Raw genomic sequence first — 10,585 nt, 5'->3', positions numbered from 1 at the left:
GATCAGTGGAGTGATTGGTTACCGATCAGTGGATTCACCGTGTGGCTTTTTAGCCTTAATAATAATTCTGCTTCATATATTCATCTATGAACATAATTATGCAACAAGAACACTAATTTCATGACAGCTTGAAGAAAATATCTGCAAATTTATTCTAAGTCCTGCAGTTGAATATTTATATTAGCAGAGAGGTGAAAAGCATGCAAACAGTAAACGGGGGACAAAAAAAACAAAAACAAAGAAACAAAACAAAAAGACAAAATAACAATAAATAACAGTAAAAGGAGCTGTTTCACTAAAATTTTTCTATGTTTTATTCTGTTGTCAATCCTCAGAGGTCTATCTGAGCTATCTGTCACTTCGTGCCAATTTGTGGTGCTGAGATGAATTCAGAAGGCAAAAAGCAGAAATTGAAAAACTAAAACAACAACAACCTTGTACAAACTTCAGGCCACAGTGTAGACCTGTGCATCACTGATATTTCACACTTCAGTCTTGATGAAATAAAACTTTAACAGGATTTATGGAGCTCTTTAGACTTGAGCAGGAGAGTGAAATACATTGATCTTCACTCCTGGATCAATGTGGGGGGGTCTGTCCAGATGTTTGATCTAATCAGGTGGCTCTGATTAGTCTGACTGTATCGATGGGGTCAATACTATATTTGTTGCTCTACAGGGCAGCTGTCAGAGATTCCCCTCCTCCTGACTGTTGGGATGTCCTCCATGTGATGAGAGTTGCTGCTCAGTAACAACCTCGGTGCCATACAGATGTTGGTTTAGCAGCTGATCCACGTACACCAGCTTCAGGCCCGCAGCTCTTTAAATGAGCACAGGCTCCGCACTCGTACATCACAGCTCTGCCCTCATGATTGAACTGTCAGGAAAACTACTGGAGATGACGATTACTGCACCAGTGGTATGATTTGTGTGCCAGAATGGGTCAAAGGTCGGAGGACGATCACTGAGTGATCCTCCGCGGCTGATTTACACACCAGATGGCAAACAGAATGTCCCCAAACAAACACAATCAGTGTTGAGAGACTGGACTGACAAAATATTCTCCACCTCTCAGTGATAATTAAATCATGTCATGACGGTCTGCCAGAGAAAGTGACAACTCGGCTGTAAAATCCTCCAACCAGTTGCCATCAGGCGACACGGTGCTGCGATGTAACAGGGATTCTTAGTAACAGTCATATTTGCGCCAAGACAGAGCTGCTCTGTTGAGGTTTATCTGGACAGAAGTTGTCTCTGTTGGCTTCTACACTTATCTGTTGTGCATCTCACCAGCAGTGAGCTACACAAACCACGCTAAGCAAATAACTTTTACTCTGACTGGAGGCTAGAGACATTGGCGGGTTGCCAGTTGGGATTTCTGGGCCCGTGAGAGTGAAGTGCCGTTGGGAGAAAAACGAATACGCCGTGTTCTCTCCTCTCACTAAGGTGCCCTGAAGCAACTCTTTGTCCTGACTGCTCCACTGGAATGGCTCAGCAGACAGTGGAGGGCTGGACGTGCTGGGCAGCTGCCAGGTTTGAATACATGCAGTTGATGACGAGAGGTTGTCGATACCACATTTAAAAAAGCATGAACCCCGTTACTTATCCACTTGATGGTATCAAAAGTACAGGAGCTATAAATAATAATAATAATAATAATAATAATAATAATAATAATGAACAGGTTTCAAATTTTCTACCTGAGGCTGAACAGATGAAACAAACCCACCACACAAGAGGCACAAACAGGCAGCATCACATGAGTCAGAGCAGCGAGCGAGCGGCCTGTCAATCATTCAGGAAGTGAGCTCGAGCTAGCTGCTCGTCTGTACCAGCACTGTGTGCACGTGTTAAAAAAAGTTCAGAATGACACATTTTGTGCGCCAAGGACTTTTGTCTTTTTGTATTGAAAGAGGTATCGAGTCTGATTTTGAAATGCTGGCACTGCAGTCTGAAACTCTGGTATTGTGACATCAATATGAAGCTCAGTGCAAGTTCAAGACTTTGATTCACCAGAAAAGCCGCGTAACACTGAACGGAAGCTAAGCTATTCTCTGTTGAACGTCGTTGACAAAACAGACTTCACTGGTCCAGAACAACTTCAAGTGTCAATATGTATTGCTTGAATAGAGCCGTTTCTCATATAAATTAATTCATCATTATCTACAGTCCTTCAAAATAAGTATTATGTACAAACATTAACAATCCACTTGAGACGAGCAGGCAATTGTTCCTGTACAGCCTTCAGGATTGTACTGAGGGTTTAAAAACAATGTAAAATGCAGCAAGTGTCAATTCACAAAAATATTGTTATATTCTCTATCAGAACATCTGCTTATATACAAATTCACCAGTTCAAATACAAATACGCCTGTGCATATGATTGTGTTTGCTCTTGAATGGCTGTCCAGGAGAGCACATACACACCTCTCTGACCTTCGACTGATCTCGCTTTGATATCTCATTTGTCTTCGGTATGCGAGTGTGAGTGTGATCCAGGCCGGTGTGAAGACCGATTCCCACTCCCACAGAGCACCAGCTGTGTGACGGTGGCGGTGATGAGCTCAGGTGTACTCACACAGGTGACCACAGCCAGCGGGGCAGTGGGCGCTGCTCTTGAGCCAGTTCATAATGTGCTCCAGATGTCCACCGTGGCTGCAGCCTTGACACCACACAAACAGTCCCTTCACCACATGATGGCACACCGCGCACACACTGGCACACTGGTGGCACCTAGAGGAGAGGCACAGAGGTGGGTTCATGTCAGAATGAGATGAATATTCATGTCCTGAAGAGGCTGCACTTAAAACAACAACATGCCAACAGCAGGGAGCCAGCGGAGAAACGTGGTGGCGGCGTGGCGTTCGTACCTGTCACAAATCCAGCCCTTGTTGCTCATTGGCCGCTTGCAGTTGCTGCAGTTGATGTGCAGGGTTGTAGACGCCTGGTTCAGGCAGGTGATGGCGCTGCACGTGCTCAACTTGATGACCTCATTGGACACGTTCCACAACTCGAATCGCTGCAGCAGGTCTATGTAGGACATGTACCAGTGCTCCTGAAACGGAAACACAGCTCGTTCAGGGTTTCCTTTCTGGTCTGCCAAACTGTGGTGTCGTCACTGACTTTTAGGGCTTGGGTGTTTTAGTAGAGGACAGGTGAGCTAATAACCACTTACAGTCAAACATAAGGCCAAAAGAATCCCCAAACTTTGCTTTATTTATTAGATTTTACTTCCTGTCTGACCTGGGTGAGGTCGTCGATCTCTTTACGGATCCGGTCCCCCAGCACGATCAGCACCGACACGGCCATCTGCACGTCGCCCTGCTCGGCGTAGTAGCTCAGCATCTCCCGCACAATGGGACAGAAGAAGCTGGCAGGAAGACGTGGGCTGAACAGCGGCTGGGAAATGGAGATGAGCGAGAAGGACTCGATGGGGGTCAGACAAGTGACTTCCGCCTCGTTGCCGCTGACGTGTGGGGAGTCGGCCTTGTCCTGCTGAAGATGCTCGGGTGCGGACGGGTTGTCCATGATCTCGTGGCGCAGCTGGAAAGCCTCCTGGGGCAGTGCGTACTCCTGCTCTTCTGTTATGACAACAGGAGCAGAGATAATGTAAGACAAAGGAGCGCTGAGCGCAGAGGCAATTATAAATAGCAGTTACTGAGGTAAGCATGTCTTTAATTCCCATGGAGACGAGGCTGCGACTGACCTGTTTGGTTGTCGTGCTCCACTGAGTAGAGGTCGTCGTCATCTAACTCTGCATCACCAAACATATTCTCAGCCTGCCCGTCACTGCCTTCTGTCTCCTCATTTTCTACAGGGAAATTGGACGAATGGCCTTTTTATACAAGTCTTAAATATCATGCAAAGAACATACAGACAGCCGGATTGGCTTCTGAGACTTTTAATGGCCGCTCTCACCTTCATTATTATTGCTGATGTGCGAGTTCCCAGGCTCCAGGTGGATGTTGTCCTGCCTGCTCTCACCTTTACTGCGCTCCAGTCTGCTCTCTGAGCCCATCCCCGAGCCCATTTCCTTCATGTTGAAACTGAAAGCATTATGTGCATCAGCGTTAGCGGGTATTGTGGCGTTGATGGTGTGTGTGCTGGCACACTAAAAAGCACATTTACCTGTTCATTAAAGGCAAGGTGCCCAGTTTACTGAGGTTGTGGTTTGGACCGGGTGTAGTGAGGTTTGCTGGGTCAGAGAACATGATTCTCAACATGGTCCATGTTGTGGAAACCTTTGTGTTAAAAGAAAAAGACAGTCCAACATAATTACTTCACAACACATTTCTACAGGAAGTAATGTAATGCTAGAAAGTGATGGGTTACTGTAATCACATTACTTTTTCCTGAAGCAGCACAGCTACAATTTCAGTATCAGATTAAAGTTGCAGATCTTACATGATGTTACATTTCTAGTAAAAATTTTGTAAGATAATTGATCATTTCAGTCATTTTTTACTATAAAATGACAGAAGCACATTTGTTCCCTCCTCCTCAAATGTGAATATTTCCTGATTTTCTGTATGATAGCACTCATTATCTTAAGGTTTTGTACTTATTAATCAAGAAAGTAACTGATAGCTTAATTCATCATGTAAATAAATGGTAATTGCAGCCCATGGCAGTTAATTACATTTCCAAGAAAGTAATAAGTACGTGTCCTTGTGGTGCTGTAATATGTCTATCAGAGTGTGTCAAGGTCACAGTTAAACTGCCAACATCAACCATGTGGGTGGTGGTGGCTGAAGAAGCGAGCTTGTGACTGATGGTCCAATCCCCCGGACCAGTATGATTCATCTGGGTCGGGGTAGCGAAACATTTGCATCTTGCTCATTACCAACACTGAGGTGCTCCAGTGGAGCTGCTCAGTCGCTGGGAGATCAGGCTGTGGTTGTACTGGGCAGCTCCCTGGTGTGAATGTTATCAAGCTGTTCCTCAAACTCCCATGAATAAATAAAGGGGAGAAAGAGGAAGCTGGATTATTTAGGAAAGAAAAAAACAAGAAAAGACAAAGACAGCACTGAGCAGAGATTTGTAGAGGTCTGTCTGACAGTGACCTGAGGTCTTTTGAGCTCCTGGGCCACCTTGGCATTGTGATCACAAAGCTCAGCGAACGGCTTCCCGCTGAGGAGGTAGAGTTGTGCTGTCTTAACAAACCAGTCCATGCGGCTGCTGTCCAAGTCTGTCTCAAAGACGCTAAGGGCGCTGGACACATGGGCAAACTGTTCTGTCGGGTCGGGCTTTTTGAAGAAAAAGATGGGGTAGCGGCGGTCGCCTCCAGGATAAGGCTTTCTGTCATTTCTGTCACTGCTGATCAGGCTCTCCTTGGCCGCGAAGGCCAAGTCACCGAACAGTCCGAAGCATAGACCCTCGGGGTTGGCCTTGTCCACGGGTCGAGTGGCGTCCTTGAACATGTGTTGGTAGAGGGTGCTGTCCTTGGAGCCAGAGAGTAGGAAATGAGGGTCATGCTGGTGGCGCCACACAATACCAGTGGTCACATCCTTGTGTTCCTCAAAGGTGGCGAATGGAATGAACGGTCTGCGCACATCCCACACATAGATGTTGTGATCCACCATCATGGAGCAGGTGGCTAAATGAAACTTCCTCTCAGGCCGCCACTTGACGCGTGCCACCGAGGCGATCGTCTGGACACAGTAGATCTCCTTGGCCCGGTTAGTGGTCATGTCCCACACTTTAACCATCTTGTCCCTGCCACCAGTGGCCAGCCATCCCCTAAAACAGAAATAAAAGGAGAAAGCTATTAGCAGAAGAAAGGAAAACCTTCAATTTCTCAGTTGCTTTGCGTCACAAAGTCCTGTCTTTCACCTGTCATCAGGATGCCAGTCGCAGCAGAACACAGGCCCAGTGTGGGCCGTGAACATTCGCTCGTAGCGGTCCGGTCGCCTGATGTCCCACAGCTGGACGTTGCCATTCTCAAAGGACGCAGCAAAAGTAAAATAATCCTTCATGCTGAACTGGACGTCTCTTACACTCTCCGACTGACCTAGAAGACACCACAGATACAGTTTGTTTCCTAAATCCTGAATTCTGTAAAAACAGACTTCTGCTCCAACACATTAGTGACTTAATGTTGAATCTACATAAAATCCCCAAAGACAGTGTAAACGAATGGTGTGAAAGCATGTATTCAAACAGTTTAAGTGATGCAAAACACTCAGAACTTGTATTTCACTTGTAGGAAATGGATTATGCTCATCACATAATGCTCTACCTGAGAAAGTGCTGACAGACTCCTTCTTGCGCAGGTCGAAACACTTCATGAATCCATCCTGTGAGCCGCTCAATAGCATGTAAACCTCTGTGGGGTGGAAGCACACCTTGTTGACAGTGCGTTTGTGCTCAGTAAACAGCTGGTCCTGCTTATTACGGGACGGTTTTCCCAGGTTCCAGGTGACCACCGCCCCATTGGTGGCAGCCGTGGCCAGCAGGTTCTCCTCCATCTGGTGCCACATGACATCCGCACAGCTGAAGTTGAGGGAGGGTTTGCGACCAACGCGCAGATTCAGCTTCTCCACGAACTGCTCCTCCTCCAGTGCATAGATCTTGAAGATGTTGCGGCCGGCCACCACCACCTGCGTGGCATCACGGCACACGCTGATGGCGTTGGCCGGAGCGTCCAAGTGGCAGAACATAGTTCGGCCACTGACGGCGCTGCTGCTGAGGGCTGTGGTAACCCGTGACATCTTCTCCATGTTCCTGGCAGATAAACAGCGATTTTACTTGAGCTCAGGAACATTAAAAGTGAGAAGATGCATCACCTTTACAACACAGCTACAAAAGGCAACAGAGCACAATGTAAAATGATTTTAAGGCAGTTCATCAATCCACCAGAAGGTGGCACTCAAGCAAAATAAGATGTTAGATTTATACAGCACTTGAAGTAGGGGGGCAGGAGAGGTGCCAGTGTGTAACAAATGTCAAAACCAATGCACAGAGTAATTATCTAGATCAATACTTAGAGAATTAAACGGCTGCAGTACTTACTTGGTGAAGAACAACCGGCCTTGTCAACGTCTGCAGCAGGACACAGTCCTCTTCATGCGCTCCCATCAGAGCCAACTTGCTGTTGAGAGACTGGCATGTGAGCGAGACACGACACGATACTATCTTAGTTTGTAGTTAGGACAGAAGTATGACGACTTTCAGAAACTAAGTCAAAAACTTAATGGAAAATATTCTGCCATGTAAGCTTTTGTCACGCAGACTTGGAATCTGACACTGACTGTCTGACACTGCACAGGCTTGAAATGAAAGCTGAAACTTTGACACACACATTATCTGAGGGATTCCTTTCAGCATAAGTGGAAGTATATAAAAAGATGCCAAACTGATCTTTGTGTTTACTGGATAGTATAGTATAGAGATCTAACTGTAACAACACACAGGAGGAAATATTTAAGTGCACAGAGTCACATTTATTACATCTGGATCAACCCCTTGAGACGTATCCTCTTGTTTTCAGAGTAGTCACACAGTAGTATGTGATGGCTGACAGTCTTACATTTTTCAGCACATTATGTTGTTTTAAATACTTTGATATGTCCGTTGTTTGTTTAACTCTGTCTCCTCAGTCTTGTTTCTTTTGTTAAACACCTCCTACCTCGTGCTAATGATTGATTCATAGCTCCTTGTGCTCACGTGAAGATATTTAGAGGCGATGAAAGAGAGACTTGTCAGCCAAGTCACACTATTAAAATAGACTACCAACCGCACTATCCATTATCTTACCTTATTAACGTTACAACCTCGATTTCGTGCTTTCATGATGTTTTGTCTTACTCCAAATCAGGGTTAAATTGGAGCTAAGTGTATCTGTTAGCTCCATCACGGGGTTCACCTGTCTGCTGCTGTGTGGGCTACAGTAAGCTACACTCTCTGTACCATAAACATGACTGGAATGTGACGCTAATGCTAGCTGGCTAACTGAGCTAGCGAGCACTTTTACAAAGACGAAACGTGCACAACACAAGTTTTACAAGTATGTAAAACAATTACAGGAATATTTTAATATCGCTTCTTATCGGGTAACAGTGTCAACGAAAAGTCAATAAGAAAGTATTTCAGGGGACAAACCTTCAGAAACTGTTGTTCACTTCTTGCGGTACCGGAAGTAGTATTTAGCTCTACCATCTCGCGGGAATTTCGCATGTTCTACCGGAAGTATCGTCACAGGACTACAATTAATGCAGTAGTTTATTGGAGTTTATCTACTATCTGTCTGGTTTTAGCTGATCTTAAGTCGAAGGTGAGCGCGGTATTTGTTGTGTTAAAGCGATGCAGTGTGAAAATAATACACGTTTAGTGGCACAGTGCAGTATTCAGTTCCTGTTGAACAAAAGCTCCGTTTGGTCTGTGTTGTTAGGTGATGGTGAGAGCTCTCTGCTGCCATGAGTAGCCTGTTTGCCTGTGAGGACCCAGCCACATGGAGGAGTGTGTATGAGAAATACTGGGATGCAGTGGAAGGCAAGACCAAAGGCAAGAAACCTGGAAAGCTGCTGAATCTGGACAAGTGGTAAATCCTTTTTCCTCGTGATGACAGTTATAACATCACACTCGCTTTCACAGATAAGGGAGAGTCCAGACACTGTGTAGTGAATATGTTTAATCTGCTGGCTTCCAGGATGTTATAGAATAGGTTTTCCTCGAAATAAAGTTCATTCTTGGCCTTGAAAATGTCAGTTTCACGAACCAATCCCAACTCAAGCTCCTCTTACTTGCTTTTTATGGGCCTTTCAGCTGTATCGCAGTGCCTTCATCATTGGAGAGAGTTTCTTCATCTTCACAATCCAGCTTGGTCGATGATGATTTAATCACTTGTAGATATAAAAAAGTAGATACATGGTTACACCTATTGTATGAAATGTGTTACATGAATTGAGTTGAGACATCTTAAAGGTAACTGATCCTAAGCTGCTTGTGGTCAGGTACCAAGAGGAGCTGCCCACACTCATTTCAAGTCGACCTGACAAACACGTCACTCTGTCCGAGCTGGTGAAACTGATGGAGTGGAAGCTCACTGTAAGTAGCATCTAGACACTGACTCTTGATCGCCCCAAGGACCTTTAACACGCCCATACAAAAGATGCTGTCACACTGCTCCAGTTAACATCTTAACTTAAAGTATAACTATGAAGATTCACTGACTCTGTGCATCAGCTGTGTCCTTGAGTGGCCCCGTGTGCTTTTCTGCAGAGAGGGAAGTTCAGGCCGAGGCTGCAGCAGCTGGTGGCTTCAAACAGCGCGGACACTGTGGAGAAATGTTCCAGAAAGGCCTTCACTCTCCTGCCTGATGTGCAGGCAGCGATCGCAGAGCTCAGCTCCCTGAAAGGAGTCGGCCCAGCCACCGCCTCAGGTTAGCGCCGCGCCGGCGTATAGGCAAATAGATCAAAGCTTAAGAATTCATACTGATAAAACGTCTCTGTGATCCTCTTAAAGCACATAGCGATTGCCTTCTCAGTAACTCCTTACACTGGTGGACGGAGGTGCTGGGACCTCCTGCTCTATGTTTAAATAGTTAGTATTCACTTCATGGCTGCCTTCAGCTTGGCTTTGGGCTAACTCTCCGTTTTGCTCCAGCTGTGTTGGCTGCAGGAGCTCCAGATCAGACTGCGTTCATGTCTGATGAAGCCATGGAGAGTGTACCAGGACTAAAGCCCATCCAGTACACAGCCAAGCACTATGCTCTCTTCCTGGGCAAAATGGTCGAGAAGACTGAAAAACTTAACAAAGGTGAGGTGATGACAGGGGCACGAGGGCACATTTGAAGTGCTCCACTTCAGTATTACAGCACTGTAGATAAATGTGTATTCTGCATTGTCAATATACTCTAAGATCTGACATTTTATTGTTTTACAAAACTGACTCAAAGGGATTGAATGTCAGTTTTATTACCCTCATCAGTAATAAAGAACCCTTTTATGTATTTTACATTTTCTACCTCTAATTAATTTAGATCACTTCGGAGAAACCCATTTTCACTTTGACATTATGAAGGTCTTTTTCTTTTCATCGCTCACACATTAATCAGCTTTGATTCTAAAGACTGGCTTCCCCTCTTGTCCTCAGCGGGTCCCCAGCGGGACTGGACGCCCCACAGGCTGGAGCTGTGTTTGTGGGCGATGACCACAGCCGAACAGCAGCAGCTCCCGCTTCTAAAGGATGTCGATGTGAAGGCCAGCGGTGCGGCAGAGAAGCGGTCTGATGCCGACACCGAGCAGAGACCAGCAAAGAAGCTCAAAACAAGATAAAAATGACTGTTGCACAGTATTTTTTTTAATTAAATAAGGTTAAAGTTGGTCATTTTTTTGTTTTTTCTAAAATAATAAAGCCTTTATATCAACTTGTGTAGTGAGTTTTTTTTTTCTAGAGAAGTTGGGGGTTGAGGTTTACAAATGTGTAAAAGCCTTCGACCACATTTTTCATTATATGTGAAACTAAGTATGATCTAATGCTACAGTTGATGTATTTCAGTCATACAGCTTTCTGCACCCAGATCCTAAATACAGTGACGATGAGGATCAGGCCTGCAACTGACATTCACTTTCATGATCAATCGATCT

General features: G+C 45.3%; 2 protein-coding genes across 3 annotated transcripts; one reads left to right on the top strand and one right to left on the bottom strand.

Moving 5' to 3' along the window:
* Positions 1-1,877: 1,877 nt before the first annotated feature.
* On the bottom strand, positions 1,878-8,151 carry wdr24 (WD repeat domain 24). 2 transcript variants are annotated; one of them, XM_070989842.1, is made up of 11 exons: positions 8,100-8,151; positions 7,011-7,089; positions 6,238-6,722; positions 5,832-6,009; positions 5,063-5,738; positions 4,128-4,240; positions 3,918-4,045; positions 3,706-3,810; positions 3,243-3,580; positions 2,870-3,054; positions 1,878-2,732 (listed from the first exon to the last, which is right to left on the bottom strand). In XM_070989842.1, exons 3-11 carry the CDS (start codon positions 6,716-6,718, stop codon positions 2,564-2,566), a joined length of 2,373 nt encoding a protein of 790 aa, XP_070845943.1. In that variant the 5' UTR covers positions 6,719-6,722; positions 7,011-7,089; positions 8,100-8,151; the 3' UTR covers positions 1,878-2,563. The 2 variants fall into 2 exon arrangements, with proteins under 2 accessions (XP_070845943.1, XP_070845944.1); XM_070989843.1 differs by having other exon boundaries at positions 7,011-7,100; positions 8,100-8,143.
* Positions 8,152-8,172: 21 nt separating this feature from the next.
* Positions 8,173-10,363, top strand: LOC139349825 (uncharacterized). Its single transcript, XM_070990823.1, has 6 exons — positions 8,173-8,271; positions 8,389-8,538; positions 8,951-9,044; positions 9,219-9,378; positions 9,603-9,755; positions 10,092-10,363. The coding sequence occupies exons 2-6, from the start codon at positions 8,414-8,416 to the stop codon at positions 10,271-10,273; spliced, it is 714 nt and encodes a 237-aa protein (XP_070846924.1). The 5' UTR covers positions 8,173-8,271; positions 8,389-8,413; the 3' UTR covers positions 10,274-10,363.
* The last annotated feature ends 222 nt before the right edge of the window (positions 10,364-10,585 follow it).

Source organism: Chaetodon trifascialis, chromosome 21 (assembly GCF_039877785.1).
Source record: "Chaetodon trifascialis isolate fChaTrf1 chromosome 21, fChaTrf1.hap1, whole genome shotgun sequence".
In the NCBI taxonomy this organism is placed as follows: Eukaryota; Metazoa; Chordata; class Actinopteri; order Chaetodontiformes; family Chaetodontidae; genus Chaetodon; species Chaetodon trifascialis.
This window is presented reverse-complemented; position numbering and strand designations above follow the sequence as displayed.